Source organism: Herpailurus yagouaroundi, unplaced genomic scaffold (genome assembly GCF_014898765.1).
Source record: "Herpailurus yagouaroundi ecotype Mexico unplaced genomic scaffold, PumYag 186, whole genome shotgun sequence".
NCBI classification, from domain to species: Eukaryota; Metazoa; Chordata; class Mammalia; order Carnivora; family Felidae; genus Herpailurus; species Herpailurus yagouaroundi.
In genome coordinates this window covers 48,285,454-48,304,222 of record NW_024412417.1, presented here as the reverse complement: position 1 = coordinate 48,304,222, position 18,769 = coordinate 48,285,454, and the positions used below count along the sequence as shown (strand labels likewise).

At 61.0% G+C, this 18,769-nt stretch overlaps 2 protein-coding genes and 2 long non-coding RNA genes across 5 annotated transcripts in view; 1 reads left to right on the top strand and 3 right to left on the bottom strand.

Moving 5' to 3' along the window:
* IQANK1 (IQ motif and ankyrin repeat containing 1) overlaps positions 1 to 15,241 on the bottom strand; it is a 24,867-nt gene extending 9,626 nt beyond the window's left edge. Inside the window, 3 exon segments of the mRNA XM_040494630.1 lie at positions 13,655 to 13,723; positions 13,952 to 14,030; positions 15,059 to 15,241. Of these exon segments, the coding sequence (XP_040350564.1) occupies positions 13,655 to 13,723; positions 13,952 to 14,030; positions 15,059 to 15,241 (331 nt within the window).
* On the bottom strand, positions 3,021 to 5,144 carry LOC121043118 (uncharacterized). The gene is made up of 2 exons (XR_005796688.1): positions 4,472 to 5,144; positions 3,021 to 4,228 (listed from the first exon to the last, which is right to left on the bottom strand). It is a non-coding gene; the product is annotated as an uncharacterized LOC121043118 (long non-coding RNA).
* LOC121043116 (uncharacterized) lies at positions 7,238 to 10,213 on the bottom strand. 2 transcript variants are annotated; one of them, XR_005796687.1, is made up of 3 exons: positions 10,037 to 10,213; positions 8,956 to 9,427; positions 7,238 to 8,738 (listed from the first exon to the last, which is right to left on the bottom strand). It is a non-coding gene; the product is annotated as an uncharacterized LOC121043116 (long non-coding RNA). The 2 variants fall into 2 exon arrangements; XR_005796686.1 differs by lacking the exon at positions 7,238 to 8,738 and having other exon boundaries at positions 8,929 to 9,427.
* FAM83H (family with sequence similarity 83 member H) overlaps positions 14,866 to 18,769 on the top strand; it is a 13,593-nt gene continuing 9,689 nt past the window's right edge. The window contains exon 1 of the mRNA XM_040494661.1: positions 14,866 to 15,863. Within this exon, the coding sequence (XP_040350595.1) occupies positions 15,240 to 15,863 (624 nt within the window). The 5' untranslated portion in view covers positions 14,866 to 15,239. The remainder of the gene's footprint in view (positions 15,864 to 18,769) is intronic.

Genomic DNA, 18,769 nt, shown 5'->3' with positions numbered 1-18,769 from the left:
CAAATGGGCCCTGCAGGAGGATGGTGCTGCCCAGGGCTTCGGCACGTTCCAGAATGTTTTGTGTGCCACGTACCAAAATCATCAGGCAAATGAAGAAACACCATCTTACTGAAAAAGAAAATGTGAACAACAGAAATAAACCCAGATAGAGCAAATAAGGAGTTCTTGGACGCGGACCTCATGTCTGAGTGACACATTCTCAGAATTAAAGACAAATTAAAAAGCTTTGGGACACCTGGGTGGCTCCGTCTGTTCAGCGTCCGACTTCGGCTCCGGTCATGAGCCCCGCGTCCGGCTCTGTGCCGACAGCTCGGAACCTGGAGCCTGCTCCAGATTCTGTGTCTCCCTCTCTCTGCCCCTCCCCCAGTCTCACTCCCTCTCTCAAAAATAAATAACATTACAAAACAATTTTTTTCAACATTAAAAAAAAATGGGGGGCGCCTGGGCGGCTCCGTCGGTTGAGCGTCCGACTTCCGCTCAGGTCGTGACCTCACGGTTCGTGGGTTCCAGCCCCGTGTTGGGCTCTGTGCTGACGGGGCAGAGCCTATTTGGAATTCTCTCTCTCCCTCTCTGCGCCTCCCCTGCTCACGCTTTCTCCCTCTCTCCCAAAATAAATAAACTTAATAAAAACAATTGGGGCAGAGAACTGGAAACGACAATAATAAAGAACTAAATGGAAATGTGAGAAGGTAAAGATTCAAAACCTGAAGTTGAGAGTTCAGTGAGCAAGCTCGATGAGGTATCAGACGCGGCTGAAAACAGAACAAAACTGGAAGCAAGACACACGGAGACACCGGGTTAGAGGCGCAGGGGCCAGAGGACAGGCCTGGCACGCGCGCAACTCGAGTCGCAAGCTGAAGGGACAGGGAGGAGGTAGCGACATTCAGAGAAAACTTTTTTTTTTTTTTTTCAACGTTTATTTTTGGGACAGAGAGAGACAGAGCATGAACGGGCGAGGGGCAGAGAGAGAGGGAGACACAGAATCGGAAACAGGCTCCAGGCTCTGAGCCATCAGCCCAGAGCCCGACGCGGGGCTCGAACTCACGGACCGCGAGATCGTGACCTGGCTGAAGTCGGACGCTTAACCGACTGCGCCACCCAGGCGCCCCAGAGAAAACTTTTCAAAACTAACAAAAGACGTGGAAAACAAGCAGGGGCTCACACCCACAGCATGCCACGGTAAAACCGCTAAAAACTAAAGACGGCGAGAAAAGTCTTCAAATTAAAGGAAAAAAGGTCAATTACCTTCAAAGGGATACAGAAAAAATTAAGGCAAAACAAACACACCTTTGGACACACAAAAGGGCCTCAGCAGCCGCAGAGCAGCCCAGCAGGGGTGCGGGTGCGGGCAGGGGCAGGGTCCATGGAGAGAACGCAGGTGCGGGGGAGATGCTCCCCAGACAGCGCTGCCATCGCAAACACAGCTCAGTTAGGACACGCACAACACCGGGGCGTGTGCCCAGAGGAGGGCAGGGGTAGTTCAAAGTGCCGAGGTCCGCGCCATGTCAGGACGGGAGACAGTCCCACCGGACTTGAAGACTCCAGGACAGGTGACCGCGGCAGGATTAGTATACAAACACTGGCAGGCACGCCTGGGGTGGCGCCCAGCAGTTTGGGGCCCGTGTCGGCCCCCTCCTGGAACGGGGGTGCCGTCCGTGTGGCGCAGGCGGTGGGCACTGCGCCCTGTGGCTACCCCACGCTCTACAGGGCTCCCCCTTGGCAGACGGGGATCGCTGTTGTGGGCCCCGCGAGAAGGCCACGGGGAGGCACGCGCACACGCCCGGGCCGCAGGAGTGCAACACGGCACACGCGAGCTGTCTTCCATTACTGAGTTTGTGGCCGTTTGTCAAGGCAGCAACAGAAAACACAAAGTTATGCCCAACTGCGAGTGGTAAGTAAAGTCTAAGGCAACAGGCGTCTCTGGAGCTAAAGAACATTCCAGAAGGGGAGGGAGCAGTCTGCCAGGCAGTATGGCTCTTACAAAGACGTCCACCTCTGCTGACAAGGCCTCAAAATGCACCGAGCAAAACTATGAAGAGCAGCCGATGAATCTAAAATGGCACTAGGGGGGCGCCCGGGGGCTCAGTCGGTGAAGCGTCCGACTTCGGCTCAGGTCATGATCTCGCGGTTCACGGGTTCGAGCCCCGCGTCGGGCTCTGTGCTGACGGCTCAGTCTGGAACCTCCTTCGGATTCTGTGTCTCCCTCTCTCTGCTCCTCCCCCGCTCACTCTCTGTCTCTCAAAACTGAATAAACGTTAATAAATAAAACCATAACGTGTGTAACGACACAGGAAACGTCTATTTTACGGCTAACACTCTGCCTGGCCGACATGTTGAAAATGCAGGACCCAGTCACCACCGAACCCCGTCACCGCGGGACTCTGTCACCACTGAACCCTGTTGACAGGGAGCCCGGGGCAGGCCGGGGCCCAGCACAAGCTAGCACCTCCCCCCCCCCCCCCCCCCCCATCGTGGGTTATGTGGGAGATTCCTCAGGCCCTCCCGGCTGCCCAAGGACAAAGGAGAGGAAAGGAAACCAAGGCTTAACCGATAGAGATCACAGTCCTGCAGGGCCTGAGTCTCCGAGTAAATTCCAGGTAAAAGGCAGTCTTCTCAACGGCCTCATCTCCAGAAACTCCCTCCTGCCTCAGGGCTAATGCTTTGCTAGAGGGAAAAACCACCTCAGCTCGACACTAGCTGGGCCTCCAGGAATCTCGAATCCTCTTTAGGATGTGGAAATCCCTTCAAGAAACTTCCTCTTGAGGTCATCCCCGCCCCCCACCCCCCCCCGGGCGGGCGGGGGGACCGCACAGTATACCGAGCAGTCACTGCACGACCCCAGGGCAGCTCTCCCTGCCCTCGGGTCCTGGCCCCAGGCTTTACTAAAATCACCTTCTTGCACCAAAGACGACTTCCAGGATTCCTTCTTGGCGGTGGGCTCCGGACCCCCCCACCGTCACCCCCAAACCTCATCACCTGTCACCACGGTTAAGGTTAAGATCAAATAAGGAAAAATCAAGTAGGGATACCCATATATTTAGAAATTCTGAAGTACGTTTTACAATAAGCCGCGTGTCAGAGGACAAAACACGAGGAAAACGATAAAGTACGTGGAAGCAAATGTTCACGGCGCGCGTGGGTCCCGCCGCGCGGTCAGAGGGTGCAGAGCGCTATCCGAGGGCGATGCCTCCTCCGTGGGTCGGGCCGCGCGGCGGAGCCCGAGCGGGGAGTAAGCTTTTGCCATTTGAAACCAAGAAACTTGTTCCTGAAGACCCGGCCCATCCTGACCGATTCAGAAGCAGGCGGCAGACGTTCAGACTGAACCGTGTGGCCCGGGCTTCGGGCCGAGGCGGGGGGCGCGCAGAGGACGCCCTCTGGGACGCACGAGGCACCGCGTGAACTTGTGGCGCCAGGGGGCCAGGCGGGAGCACACGTTGGCAGCGCGCCCCTGGCTGGTTTTGACAAAGACGAGCTCAGAGTACGAGGGGCTGTTTTGCAAGTAGAAGGGGAAAGCGGGCAAGTCCACGCTTCGAGGACCAACCACCTGGACGGAAACGGTAACTCTTTCAAATCCCAAATAGCGCGGGGTAAAATTGAGGGGACGTTTGAGGGACACGCGCAGTGAGAACTCAGCCCCGCGTCGAGGACAGAGCCACGGGCAGGGCCGGGTCTGGGGAGTCCTCTCCTGTGACTGGGCACGACCCTCCCATCGGCCCCGGTAAACTCCAGGCAGCCACGATTAACGACAGGGATGAAAGACAGCGAGGGGAGGCGAGACAGGGAGACGGACCCCGCCGGCCAGGGCTCCCGGCGCGCGAAGTCGTCCGGAGCCGCACAGGGGGCCGGGGCGGGGGGCAAACAACTGGACATCACGCGTGTCCACGCTGCCTCGTTCCGAACGGCGGGGCGCGTGGGTGATTTGTTGCTTTTTCCTTTGATTTTCTGGCACGGCTTCAAATTTGTATGAGTGCGTGGGCTTGGGGGTGCTATCTCATAGTCGTGCACCTGTCCTGCACGGCTGGGACCATCGGCTGTGGACGTCCCTCCGGCCGGCGCCCCCCGACGGCCGGTGCTTCTCTCTCTATCCTCCCATCGCCAGAAGTTCCGATCGGAAGAACACGGACGCTTCAAGAATTACGGGGTCCTCGAGAGAGAGCGGCGCGCCATGAACACCCCTAAGTCCCCAGATGGAGACCTCAGGGGCTGTCCGAGACCTTGTTAAAACGACCTCTTGGGGGCGCCTGGGTGGCGCAGTCGGTTGAGCGTCCGACTTCAGCCAGGTCACGATCTTGCAGTCCTTGAGTTCGAGCCCCGCGTCAGGCTCTGGGCTGACAGCTCGGAGCCTGGAGCCTGTTTCCGATTCTGTGTCTCCCTCTCTCTCTGCCCCTCCCCCGTTCATGCTCTGTCTCTCTCTGTCCCAAAAATAAATAAACGTTGAAAAAAAAAAATTAAAAAAAAAAAACAAAACGACCTCTTGTATCTCACAGACGCAGGACAGGCAGATAAGCACCAACTGCAGGCTCGGTCGTGTGCGTCAGAAAACCACCACCACCGTCCCCACCTGCTTCACGGGGTTTTGGCTTTGGTTCTTTGTATTTGTTAGTCGGATACAAAATACTTAGGGCAGGGTCTCTCCCGCGGTGAGCATGCGATAAGTGTGACGATCAGTGTCCTCATCGTCACTGTTATTGTACGAAAAGCCAAGTGGGAGAGCCGTGAACTTCCTACCAGAAGAGCCAATCAAAGAAAAGGTAGCAAAATTAAGAGGATGTACAGATTCACGGCACAGTGGAGGAACTAAGTTCTTCAGTTTTCGTACCGCAGCAGACGGACAGTTTGTGGACAGTGACTAAGTGATGGTGAGCTTAATCAGAAGCTCACTTCAATCGCACCTGCTGCTCCAGACGCGCCTTCCCATCAATGGAACCAATCGAGGCGGCACTTAGCACCTGTCATGGCTGCCACTATTAACCCGGTCAATGTCGGTCCTAGCCCGGGAAACATCGGCCACAAGTGGCTACTTCAGTGCAGTGACAAAAACCCAGTTGTCCGGGGGCACCTGGTGGGCTCAGTCAGTGGAGCGTGTGGCTCTTGATCCCGGGGTCATGAGTTCGAGCCCCACCCTGGATGTAAAGATTACTTAAATAAACTTTAAAAAGAAAACATTCGGGGCGCCTGGGTGGCTCAGTCAGTCAGGCGTCCGACTTCGGCTCAGGTCACCATCTCGTGGTTTGTAGGTTCGAGCCCCCGCGTCGGGCCCTGTGCTGACAGCTCAGAGCCTGGAGCCTCCTTTGGATTCTGTGTCTCCCTCTCTCTCTCTGCCCCTCCCCTGCTCACACTCTATCTCTCTCTCTCAAAATTAATAAACATTAAAACAATTTTAAACAATGAGAAATGAAAAAAATAAAAAAAGTTCTTCTGGGTTGTCACTCCTGTTACTTTTAGCACACAACTGTTCAAAGCGACAGACATATTTCAAAATTTGGAGGTATGATCACAGAACATAAATACACAAGCGGTGCGAGCAAACAGAAGGCTAGTGAAATAGAATTTGCATGAGACTAGCCAATGAGCCCAGCATCTCTCCCGCGCCCCTGCCGCAGGCCTTGGAAAAGGAGCCTGATGAAGTAACCAGAGACGCAGGCAGGGACGCCCCTGCAGGGGCCCATCATCCCGGGTCCCCCCACCCCACCCCTGCCTCCGTGCGGGTGCAGCGAAGGCGTTCCAGGCTCTGACTTCTGGGGAGGTGACAACTGAAGCGAGTCTTGCACGCGTCCTGAGTGTGGGGTCTGGGACGGCCACCCTTCCGAAATCTAGGCGGCCCTCGGCAGCCCGCGGGTGCCCCGAGGCCGGGCCTCCGCTGCCCACTCAGAGGCGGAAGCCCAGCTCTTGGGGGCCCGCCGCTGGGCTCCTGGCCTGCACAGCCACCCAGGTACCGGCCTCCCACAAGCTCCTGAGCTCGGGCCGTCCCCTCGACAGCCCCTTGCCCGCCCAGGGAAGATGGCCACTTCTGAGGCTTATTTCTGTGAGCTTCCGTGGTCCCTTCCTGATTTTTTAGACTCCCAACAGCTGTTCAACCAACTGTCCTATTAAAGTCTGTCTTTTGATTTTAGCAGGTTTCTGTTTCCTGGAGGGCATTCTGACGGGGAGAGTAGCTGGTACCAGAACAGACCCTAAAAGATACAATCACACAAGCAGTTTGGTCCTGCTCTCATCTTCGACCATGGTACCGAGCTCCTGGCCAGCAGGGAGGGAGATGCCCGTGACCCGTGGCAAGAAGCGGCGAACCAGACCGGCACCTGTGCTCGAACCGGAGGCCTGGATGCCTTCGGGGGGGGACCCTGCAGCCCATCGCAGTCAACCCGCCTCCAAGCTCCCCAACGGCCCCGTTTGCGAGGGGGACTCGGCCCCGGAGGAAGGGCGGGGGCCAGAATTCGGACCAAGCACCGGGGCCCCAAAACACCACCGTGGTCCTCTAGTGACAGCGGGGGCTTCTCGTGGACAGGAGATGGTGGAACTGGGGCGCAAGAGGGGGGCCGAAGGCAAGAGGAGGGAGAAGGGGCTTGCCCTCCCCCGTCTGCTGCGCATTCTCACACCGCCCCGGCCACGCAGCGGCTTCCGTGTCAGAGGAGGCCGGTCTTCTGAACCAGGCGGCGGCCTCCGCTGAAGCAGCCGCCCTGAGAGGCGAGGCCCCCGTGACCTCTCACCGCACCCGGCCCATAATCAGAGCCAGGGGTCCGAGCAGACGGGCGGGGAAGTGCAAGCCGGCTCCAGGAAGAAATAGCCGGCTTTCAAAAAACTCTTTTTTGCAGCAGACGGTCGATGTGAGTCCACAAAGCCTCCGCCTGACTGGGATCCTTGGGCACCCCCTGCGCTAAAACAGTAAGAAGGACACTTGTGGGGACGCCTGGGCGGCTCGGTCAGTTAAGCCTGCCTGGGACTCTCTCGCTCTCGGCCCCTCCCCCACTGGTGCTCTGTCTCTCTCTCTCTAAATAAATACACTCGAAAAGAAAAAAGAGAGAAGAGGGGTGTCTGGGTGGCTCAGCTGAGCTCCCGACTCTTGACTTCGGCTCGGGTGGTGATCTTGCGGTTCATGGGTTTGGGCCCCGCGGTGGGTGCTGGCGGCTTGGAGCCTGCCTGGGATTCTCTCTCTCTCTCTCTCTCTCTCTCTCTCTCTCTCTCTCTCCCTCCCTCCCTCCCTCCCTCCCCCGCTCTCTCACTCAAAAAATAAACAAGCTCATTTTAAAAATTACTTTAAAAAGACAAAAGGAAGAAAGACACTTGTGAGTGACTGCGGAGCTCAGTGGCGACTCCGAGGGGAATGACCAGTTTCTGGAAGAGAAGAGGTTAAGTGGCTGCAGCATGCCGTCGTGACAGGCAGAAGGCAGAGTGGTGGTCAGGGCGCTCTGACGTGCGACGGGACACGTGGGCAGTGTGCGGGGCACCGTTCGATCTGTAAAGTCAGAATAACCCCAGGCTCTGCCGAGCAGATATCTGACATCAGCCATCACGGTCGCCCACGGTCCCAGACCAGCGCCAAAGTCAAAGGCGGAGCCGCTCTCGGAGGAGGACCCAGCCACAAGCTCTGTCCCGACACCGAATACTCTCGCAGTCCTTCCTCAGAGGGGTCCGTGACCCTGTAGCTGAATGAAGCGCACACTGGGCAAAGGGGGGTGGGGTGTAGACCTTCAGAGGACCCCCGGGGGGTGGTATCTAAACCGCCACCGCCACCCGCAGCTTTGCAGCAGCGTCAGGGTCCTCTGCTCGCAGAAGGGGCGTCCGCGAGGAAGGCACCGTGGCTTGAGTCGTCTCCCCCGGGTCCGGCAGGTCTACGGATCCGACCTGTACGTTGGGATGGATCTGCTCAGCCGCTGGAGGGAGGCTCACCTCGGCGCCTTGACCAGCGGGGCCGTTACGGCAGGAAGAGCCAAGCGGGGCCCCAGGAAACTTCCTCCCGACCAAGACGGTGGACAAGATAGAAACAGTGCTTTCCCGGAGGACTCGTAGAGATCAGCAGCGACACCAAGGCCTGGAGGGACCCACGTAAATAGTCAACTGATCTTTACCAAGAAGCAAAGGCCGCCTTTCCAACGAACGGGCAGGGACAGCTGGTCACCCACATGCAAAGGGGGAGAGAACGTAGGCTCACAGCTGCACACACTTTACAGAAATTCACTCACAGTGGATCACAGACCGGGGGCGACCGACCGGCTCAGCCGGTGAGGTGTGCGATTCCTGATCTCGGGGTTGTGGGTTCAAGCCCCACACTGGGTGGAGAGATTACTTAAAAAACTAAAATCTTTAAAAAAAAAAAAAAAAATGGATCACAGCCCCGAACGTAAAATGCAAAACTATAAAGCTCTTAGAGGATGACACGGGACAAAACCTGGATGGCCGTGGGTACGCTGACCATCTTTGGATGCAACTTCAAAGGCACCGTCCAGAAAGGAAATCGTTGATACGCTGGACCTCATTCACTTAAAAAATTCCTGCTCTGTGAAAGACAGTGTCAGAGAGTGAGAAGACGAGCCACAGACGGGAGAAAATATTTGCAAAAGACGCATCTGGTAAAAGCATGTCACACGGGGCGCCCACTCGTGATTTCGGCGCAGGTCAGGATCTCGCGGTTCTTGAGTTTGAGTCCCTCATCAGGTTTGGCACCGACGGTAAGGAGCCCGCTTGGGACGCTCTCTCGCTCTCCCTTTTTTGCTCTCTCCCTCTTCAAATACATAAATAAACTTAAAAAAAAGAAAAAAAGCCCACGTTATCCAGAGTATACAAAGAACTCTTGAAACTCAGCAGGAAGGAAACAAACAATTAAAAAACAGGCCAGAGGCCTTAACAGACGAGTCCCCCAAAGAAGATAAACAGATGGCAAACAATCACATAAAAGATGCTCCACATCACATGTTATCTGGGAAATGCAAATTAAGACAACGAGATCCGCCCGCACACCTGCTAGACCGGCCAAAATCCAGAGCACCGACGACACCCGATGCTGGTGAGGACGCGGAGCCACAGGAACGTTCGCTCGTGGCTGGTGGGAAAACGGAATGGGGCAGCCACTTTGGAAGACAGTCTGGAGAGTTCTTATAAAATTAAACACGCTCTGGCCACGTGATCCTGGAGTCACGCTCCTTGCTGTTTACCTAAAGGAGATGAGAACTTGTGTCCACACGAGAACCTGCACACGGGTGTTCACAGCGGCTTCATTCAGAGCCCCCAAACCCTGGAACAGCCGAGGTGTCCGTCAGCAGGTGAACGGACAACCTGTGGTCCACCCAGACAACGGGATGTGGGTCGGCACTAAGTAGGAACGGGCTGTCGAGCCGTGAAAAGACCTGGAGGGACCCTAAACGTATATTACGAGGTAAAAGAAGCCAGTCCGAAAAGGCTACGCACGGTACGATTCCAAGTCTGTGACATTCTGGAAAAGGCAAAACCGTGGAGACGGTAAAAGACGAGTGGGGGCCGAAGGTATATGTGAAGTGTGTGTACTTTCCCCTCCGTGCTGCTGGGAACCTGAAAGGGCTCTAAAAAACAAAGCCTTAATTTAGACAAGAAGGCAGGAAGGCTCGAGGAGAGCAGGAGTGGGGTCCCCAGAATGTCTCCATTGAATTCGCCAACCCGGCCTTTGCAGAAAGTGCGTAATGGCGGAAGATAACGGAGCACGAGCATGGTGACCTCGAATGGGTGGCAGGGCCGGTCGCGTCTGCCGTCCGGAAGCGGCGCCTTCGCGGGAGCCCATCCGCCTCTGGCAGATCGCAGGTGGCGACTGATTTGGCGCATGCTTTCCCCTCGACAGCCATCAGCGGGAGGGCCTGGCCAGGGCGGCAGTCTCCCCTCACCATCTCTTCTCAAGACCCCGGCTACGCTCTGCCTTCCACTCCGCTACGGCTCACAGGGACCGTGGCAGAGCGAACGATGCCCCTGCCAAAGATGCCCACGTGCTGGTCCCTGGAGCCTGCGAGTGTGCTGTGTTACGTGCAGGAAGGAATTAAGATTGAAGATGGAATTAAGGCACTAATCAGCTGACCTTAACATGGGATGATCACCCTGGGTTATGCGGGTAGACACAATGCAATCACAAGGCTTCTTACAAGTCGAAGAGACGGGGGGCGCCTGGGCGGCTCAGTCCGGTGAGCGTCTGACTCTTGATTTTGACCCAGGTCATGATCTCACGGTTCCTGAGTTCCAGCCCCACGTCGGGCTCTGTGATGACAGTGCGGAGCCTGCTGGGGACTTTCTCTCTGCCCCACCCCTGCTCATGTGCTCTCTCTCAAAATACACAAGCTTAAAAAAAAAAAAAAAAGTGGAAGAAAGACAGAAGAGCCCATAGGGAGCTGTGACTCGAAAGAAGGTCCAACAGATGCCACACTGCTGACCCGGAAGGTGAGGAAGGGCCAGGAGCCGGGAACGCGGGCACCTCCAGGAGGGAGGACACAGATTTCCCTCTGGAGCCCCAGGAAGGATCTCGGTCTTGCCATGGCCTTGCTGTCACCCGCCGAGGCCCGTGTCGGACTTCCAAGCTACAGTGCTGGCTGTCACAGCAACTGCAGACAGTGGACACGGGAACCCAGATGCTCCCGGCACCTCCCCGGTCCAGGGAGCTCCAGACAGCGGAGGCAAAAGCACGCCGGTGAAGTCTTGAGGGTTCGTGAGTCCGGGGCGCGTTGGGACATCTCAAGGTAAAGGAGAAGTGGCCCGTGAGGACTTGAGAGCAGCACAAGCCATACCTGGGAGTACGGCCCACCCCGCTCACTGAGAGACCCAGAAAAGGCTACCGGCTCCAGCAGGGCCCGGAGGCCGCGGCGGAGGCAGGAGGCGAGGCCGGCCCTGCCGGAGGGTCTGTGGGGAGAAGGATGCCCCAGCAAGGCCGGGGGACGGCCGCAGGCTCTAGAGTAAGGCTCTCCCTCCCGGGACAGAACGCCACTCGTGGTTTGGCCCCCGGGGAGGCGGGGGTCCGGCTGGGGCACCGGAGGTCGTGCACACTGGGCGGTCAATCGCCGCCTGGGGTCCTCGCCCGTGGACCCCGGCACGGGGCACACGCAGCGGCAATCCACTGCGTGACGACAACGAGCCACCGAGGAGGCACAGTACATTCCGTGACCCGCACAGTCCTGCCGTCCTGTCCTCTCTCCAGCAGGATCACAGCCTCGCCACCTGGGAGGACAGGAGGCGGAGCAAAGTCTCGCCTTGATGCACAGGAGGCTCAGCCATGTGATCGCCGCCTATTACGCGCCTCTGTCAGGGGGACCCTAGAAGACGGCGGTGGAGGGGCTCCCCCAGGGGCACCTGGTCACCCCTCCCTATGGGTGGGAAGAGTGGCCGGGAGTGTGCAGAAAATGGGACCCCAGGACACTGGTGAAAGGCTTGGCTGGCTCCTCAGGAACACACACTGAGCAGGACTGGGATGACAGAGACACGCAGGTCTGGGAAGGCACGAGGATGGGCACGCGGCAGGAGCAGGCTGGGGGTACCACACAAGGGTGGCTGGCTCTGCAGCTCACCGTGACACGCCCAGACACAGCCCGCTGCGGAGGAGACGACAAACACCCAGGTGGACAGCACAAGGGACCCGTGGGTATCGGCCGGCCTCTCTGCTCGGCCGCCCAGTGCTCATGTGCAGGCCTGCGCTGAGCGGAGTGGCCGCAGTGGCGGGGACGCCGGTGACACTCGGACCCAACAGCATGAGCCCCTCTCATCGAGGCTGACCCAGATCAGATGCTGTCCCGCCCGATGGCCTTCTCCATAGCAGCTCACGTCCGGGACTTGGGGGGTGGCAAGGAGCCTGGGGAGGACTCCCTCCAAAGGGACTTCTTGGAATAAACCCAGAGCGTGAGAACACTCCTGTGTTCCCCCCTGTGGCTGGCCCCCTCCCCCCCCCCCGCCCCCGCCGCTGCAGAGGTGGCTCTGGCTTAGCAAACGGACGCGGAGACTGTCCCAGGGCTCAGGAGCCACATGCCCCCGGCAGCAGGGCAGGGCCACGCACACCCTCCCCTCTGGGTGCCCAGGCCCGAACACATTTCCGTGCAAAGGGGACACCATTTGTTCTGGCTGATGTGGGTTCCCACGGGGAGGCTCCTGCTGGGCCGCCTGCTCTGCTCACGGTGCCATGTGCGCAGACCTGCTAACCCCCAGTGCCAGTCCCAACCCCCGGCTCACAGCAGAAAGACACAGTGCAGGGGCCCGTCGGGTCTCATCCCACGCCCCAGAACAGCTGGCCTCAGACACGAGTGGCAAGGCCTGCTGGAGGCTCAGGACTCCCACCCTGTCAGACTGGGTGCTGTTCTGGAGAATTCGGTGGGAGCCCGCTGCCCGCTCCGGAAACCGAAACAGAAGGCAGGGAATGACGTCTGTTCCTCCTTCCCCTGACACTGAGAGTGTGACCTAAGTGTGGACAGCTTCTCCCCAGGAGCCTTGGAAAAGTCACACCAGGCCACGGGCTCAGCAGAGACAGTTCTCCGTGGAGCTCCAGAGTCCAGTCCAGCCAGCACTGGCTTCCAGTGACAGAAGGGACATCCTACGCAGCCTTCGTCCAGGGTCTGACCTTGCCTGTGTCCTGTACTCCCGATCACGTCTGCCTCTTTCCCAGCCCAAATCCCCAGCTAATGAATATCCTTCCAGTACATTCCATTTCTACTTAAACTGCATAGAATATGTTCCTTCTGTACGTAATCCAGAACCATGACGAATACGTCGGGCATATATAGCTTTTATAAAACCATTAGCTTTCACAAACCTTCTGTGGTCCGCCCCTGTCCTCAGGACAAGGTCAGGCTCCTTGTCCCGGCCCTTGGTGTGTGGGTGTGGTGCTGGGAGTTCATCCTGGAGCCAGGCCAGCACCACCCGCACAAGACCGGGTCTGTGTGGGGTGTGAGCCCGCTCGCCCTCCGGGGACTAGAGGAGGCAAAAAGACCAGGGCCAGGGGAGGGAAAGAAACCGAGAACACGAAGAGCTCTCCGTGGGCACGAGGGCTCTGGCTCAGGTCACCAGGGAGCAGTCTTGGGAGACTGGACAGCAGAGAGGAAGGGTCTACCCTTGGATGCGCTGGCGAGTCGGAGGACACCCAGGAGAGGGCTGGGGGGCCGAGCCGAATAGGGGATCGCGCACAGGAGGACGGTTTGGTAAAGACATAGCCCTGGAAGTCAGTGCCCATAGACGGCAGCGGAGGCTGTGCGAGGGAAGACGGCCTGGGACGGGGCCCCAGGCGCAGGCGCCCAAGAGTGAGCAGGAGAGGCCCGGTGGGACACTAAGGCGGTGCCTCCCTCCAGGCCCCGGGACACCCGCCGGCCGCTGGAGCTGAGGAAGGACGGACACGACCACAGGGAGTTAAAGGCAGGAGGGAGAGGGACTCCCGAGAGGCCGCGCCCCTGGGAGGCGGGCACGGAGCCAACCCCGCCCAGCCCTCACCTCCCGGGGAAAGCAGGAGGCCGGAGGCATCAGAGGGAGGGACGGCCCGGGTTCGCGCGCCGCCCGCTCCCGGGAGGGCCGCGCGGCTGCACGAGCCCCCGCGCGCATGCACGCTCACACTCGCACACACGCGCGCACTCCCGTGCATGCTGGCCACGCGCGTCCCGGCCCAGGGCAGCCCCTTCCCCGCCAGCCCACCCCCCCCAGTCCTCCCCCTCCCCGCCGGCCCCCAGGCTCTCACCTGCGGGGGCCTCGGCCTGCGGGCCGGTCTCCCTCTGCCCTGGCGGCTGGCGGTGCGCTCCCGGCTTCCCTGGGGGAGGGGGCGGTCAGCGCGGTCGAGACGTGGACCCTCCCCCTCCCCTCAACCTCGGGAGGCGACTCTGCACCGAGTGCAGTCACCTCCTGGCTAAGCAAGTTGCCTCCCGCCGTTAAGGAGCGCCCACCCCAGGGGCCAGCCCTCCACGGAAAGCAGAGCATCGCCCCTGGGGTTGCCGCGCGGGGGCGCCGGTGAGCCCGGCAGGCAGGGCCGCCCCTGCACCTGGGTCCCGAGGCCCCCGCTCCCGCGAGCCCAGGTGCTGCGAAGCCTCCGGGAGGAGGAGCCGCTGTTTGCTCCACCCCTAGGGCCGCCCGCATCTGGTGCCGCGTAGGTCGCGCGGGCCCTACTCCCTGTGTGTCCGCCTCTGCTCCCCAGAAGCTTCAGGGGCGAGGGCCGAGCGGGAGGACGAAGAGGGTGCTCCCAGCAGGGCTGGGCGAGGCAAACCGGTCAAGCCAGTGTGGCAGAGCCGGCTGGGATGGGGCCCTGGGCGTGGGTGTGAGTCAGCGGCCCCAGGCTGGGGAAACGCTGGGGAGGAGGGCTGGGGAGGAGGCCGTCTGGGGCCTCCTCCCAACAGGAAGCCCCGGGGGACGCCAGCACTCCTCCGGCCCTGTGCACCCCCGCACCAGCCAAGGTCCGTCCCTGGGGATCCAAAGGCCTTTGCTTCTGTGGGCAAGGTAGCTGGACCCCCAAGCGCGAGGCTTCCAGAGCCACGGCCCCACCCCAGGGCAGGATGGACTGTTGCTTACTACCCCATGTCAGTCCACAAAATGCCTTTCAAGGCCCCACCTCTCCAGTCAGCCCCCACTGAGTGCCAGCACCCCCCCCCCCCCCCAAGAGGCCACCACTCTGGGCAAACAGAGCACCCCAGGCAAGCGTGCGCCCCTGTGGGGCCCCTCTGGCCGGCTGGGGGGTGAGGGGGGGTGGTGCCAGGGTGCTCAGTGTGATCTGGAGCCTCCCATGCCAGTTGGGTTGGGACTCTCTGTGGTCAGGCTGGGATGCAGCTCCTGGCCCTGCCCGGCCGGCCGGCCCTGAGCTGGACCAGGGGTGGGGCGGGGACAGGGGTGGGCGGTGGGGGGCGGAGGCACTGTTGCCCGCCCAGGGCAGGACCAGACTCGCTACACACAGCCTGCGATCTGGTTGCCGAGTCACCTCTGCCAGTTTCTCAGTCTCCCTCCCAGTCTGGCCAAAGAGGCCTGTGGCCTGTAAAGTCCTGCGCCCTGTGTCAGCACGTTAGTCAGCCCTCGCGCCTGGGTGAGCCACCACGCCGCCGGAGTCCCTATAAACTCCCCAGCGTGGCCCAGCCCAACGAGCGGGGCCCGTGAGCCCCACAGGCAGAGCCAGGGCCCGGAGCCGCCGCATCATAGACACCAGCCAAGGGGCAGGGCAGGAGCGGAGGACCCACTGTGGCCTCCCGGGGATGGCCCCTGAGCCCGCCTGATCAAGGCTGGCCGGCAATGAGCTAGGGCCCCGGGGCAGCAGACACCGGGTAAAAGGCGCCGGATCGCGGGCCATGTCGGGGAGACGAAGTCGGGCTCGAAGAGCCCGAGCCAGGAGGGCGGGCAAGGCACAGCAGGCCTCGGGTCAGCAGGGCCCTGAGGCCAAGCCCCCGCCCCCTGCCGCAGGGGGCCCTCGGGACGAGGTGGGGGTGGCCCCTGCAGGGCACGTGACCAGCAACAAGCCAGCTGCCCAGGGACACCCCAGGGTGGCCGAGCCAGAGCGGCCACAAGTAGCCGAGCGGCCAGTGCAGGCCACCGCTCTGGGGTCCGAGCTGGTGTTAGTCCCCCCTGCGGACATGGAAGGCTGTGGAGCGGGGGGCCTGGCCCCGGGCCTGGGTCCCGAGCTGCTGAGGCTCCACGAGGTCCAGCTGTGCCTGGCCCAGGAGCAGCTGCTGCTGGAGGACCGGCGGCGGCAGGTGCAGCTGCAGATGCAGCTGTGGCAGGAGGAGCAGCTGTGGAGGGAGCAGCTGTGGCAGGAGGAGCAGCTGTGGAGGGAGCAGCTGTGGCAGGAGGAGCAGCTGTGGAGGGAGCAGCTGCAGGAGCAGCAGGCCTGGGTTCGCGTGGAGGGGCTGGAGCTGGCCATGGCCCTGGAGCAACTCCGGAGCGAGGGCCTTGAGGTGCTGCAGACCCAAGGCCAGGTAAGGGGGTGGAGGGGGGGGTCCGGACGACGCGTGGGGGTGTGGTGACCGTGCAGGCAGCTCACAGGTACCCGCCGAGGGCCAGCCGCCTGCTGCTGTGTGTGCTGCGGCCGGGGTGGCTGCGGGCTAACCGTGGGCCCGTTTTCGTATTTGCAAGTCGAGGCTGGCGCCCACGGCACAGGGCGCTACAAAGACCGTGCGACGGCAAGCCGTCCCGGGACATTTGTTCAGGGAAATTGAGGCAGAGGTGTTCCCACAGAGGACCCGGGTGTCCTGGCCAGCTGGGCCAGGACAGGTGGCTGCAGGAGCCGTCTGGGGCAGTGTCGGGGTACACAGGGTGACCTGCAGCAGGGCCCCGGGGGGACAGTCAGCAGGCAGCGGAAGCGAGGACATGCCTGCCCCCACGCCCCCGACGCGGCCTCCAGGCCTGCTGGCCCTGCCTCCACTGTTTACTGCAGTGTGTGCTCCCAGGGCTTGAGATCACAGAGGCAGCGTGCGGCCCTCAGCCTGTCATCCTCATTCCAGAAAGGCTGCTTCCTCAGACGCCGCTGGGGCTATTTTGGGAAACTAGGGTCTGACCCCGGCTTGACATGAAGAGTAGTCACCACCGTCCCAACCGTCCCGGCAGGTCATGCGCTCTGTGAGCCCTCTGGGGTCCAGGGACTTGGACCGCCCCCCTCCGAGCAGAGGGGCCGCATCTGGGGAACAGGGTGGGTGCTCCATTATCCACCACAGACCCCTGGTGCAGGCTGGGAGCTGGAGGGACCCAGAACCGCCGCCGGGAAGGCCGGCGGCTAAGTAGACAACTCAGACGAACGCCACGACAGAGAAGACGACAGAGAAGACGTGGGACTCAGAGAAGGGAAGGACGAGGGCTGGGGGGGAGGTGCCCCTGCCAACCCCTGGCAGGGCTGAGCCAAGGGCAAGCGGTCACCATTCAGCCTGGAAGTGGCTATGGAGAGGGTGGCCCGAGAGAGCAGCAGCAGGCAGGGAAAAGCAGCGGATGGCCCAGGTGGAACAGAGGGTCACAGCGGACCACACACTTAGCCTGAGGATCCCCAGCGCGAATTGTCACCGAGCTGTCTCAAGCTGTGCTCCTCCACGCACTGCTCCCCCGTCCCAGCCCGGGGGTGCAAGTCTCAGGGTCAGGGCCTGGAACGGACTGCTGAGCCCTGAACCCTCAGTCTGTCATACCCAAGCCCATCTCAGAGGTCCCCTGAAAGCCACTCTCAGGGGGAAGGGTCTTCTCAGACCATCCCCGGTGGCTGCGCAGAGGGTCTCACAAGCCGGTGTCTGAGTGGAGGTGCCCGGAGATCAGACTCACGTACCGGCAATGGCTCTCGGGGCTCCCGGCCTGGCTCCAGGGACGGATGTCTGCCGCTTCCCTGACGGTGCAGCTTTGGCACCCCCCTTCTTGCTGCTCGTTTTCCTGGGGCGGGGGGCGGGGAGGAAAGGTCAAGAAGTGTGTGCTTAGAGTGGCAGCGGCAGCAAGGACCAGCTTTGCGCACGGACTTGGGCCTGTGTGGACATCCCCCCCCCCCCCGCCCCAAACACAGCTTCCCTCCGGCTTCCTGGCCCACCTGCCTGCCCCTGGCCACTGGCTTGTGTGCGCCCAGCAGCTCAGGGGGAGTGCGCGACAAGAACATCCAGCCACAGCTCACCCCCTTGCCCTGTTCACCTGCTGTCTCCACCCCGTGGCTCATCCATCCTTGGTTCCCAGGCCCTGACCGGCACCCCCAGCACTGGGTGTCCGGAACCTACGTCCCTGCTCCAAACCACTGGGCAGCCAGCTGGACAAGCTTCCTCCTAACGCACAGCTCAGTCCTGCTCCGCTAAAGCCTCCGTGCTGCCCCCACTGCCCCCAGCCCCCCCAAAACACTGACACTTCTGTGACCCCAACCCACTCTTGTTTCCGCCCTGGCAGGTGTTCCTGTCAGGGCCTGGAAGCACTGCCTTTCTCCCTAGTCCAGGCGGCTGACCCCAGAGTTTATTCCCCCCCGGGAGGTCTCCTTGGCCCAGGCTGGGTCGGGTCCCCTTGCCTCCCCGCCATGGACAGGTGACTCACTGTAGCACTGCATGGGCCCTGGTGTGACCCCAGGCCCGTGTGCGTGCCACTTGCGCTGCTGGTGTCTCACAGTGTTTGGGGAAGGAATTAGTGAAACTGACCCAGAAAATGGGGTCATGTGGCAAGAGGGACACGGAGGAAGGTGAGCAGAGACCGGCAGGAAGAGGGAGGGGAAGGGGGGGAAGGGGGAAGCCTTGGACAGTTGGACAGGGGACCTGGCTCGGACACGTGGCTGACCACAGGGCAGGGCCTGAGGGGGTGAGGGGACTTCAGTGGAGTCTGATGGGGGACTGGGGCAAAGATCTGCAGTGTTTGGGGGGGGGGGGCACAGAGGGCTGCTTTGAGGGTGTCAGTGCGTGCATCCAGGGGCCCCTGTCCGTGTGGAGTACTAGCAGGTGCCTGCTGGGCGGAGGACTCCTGGTGTTCGTGTGGGGTCCTGAACACGGGCGCGGGTCTGTGAAGGAGGGTCCTGATGCTTGTGGAATTGTGTGCGTGGGGGATCAGCGGAGGCGGGGTCCCCTGTCTGCGTGTGGGGCCGGTGTGTGAGGGCTTCCCAAGTGCACGGGACGTCTCTTACGTGTGTGGGTGGACGTTGGTGTGTGCCTGGGTAACAGGCATGTGGAGGTGGTGTGCATGTAGGGTCCCCTAAGCGTGCAGGGGTCCCCGTGGTGGGTCCCCATTGGTGCGGAGGGAGGTAAGCGTGTGTGGACCCCATGTGCCTGTGGAGGTGGGTGTGTGCAGAGGCCCCTGTGCCTGCAGGGTCCCTACGCGGGTCCCTCTGTTCTTGGGGGGTCCAACCTACATAGGGGGCATTGGCCTGGGAGGGTCTATAGGTGTGGGG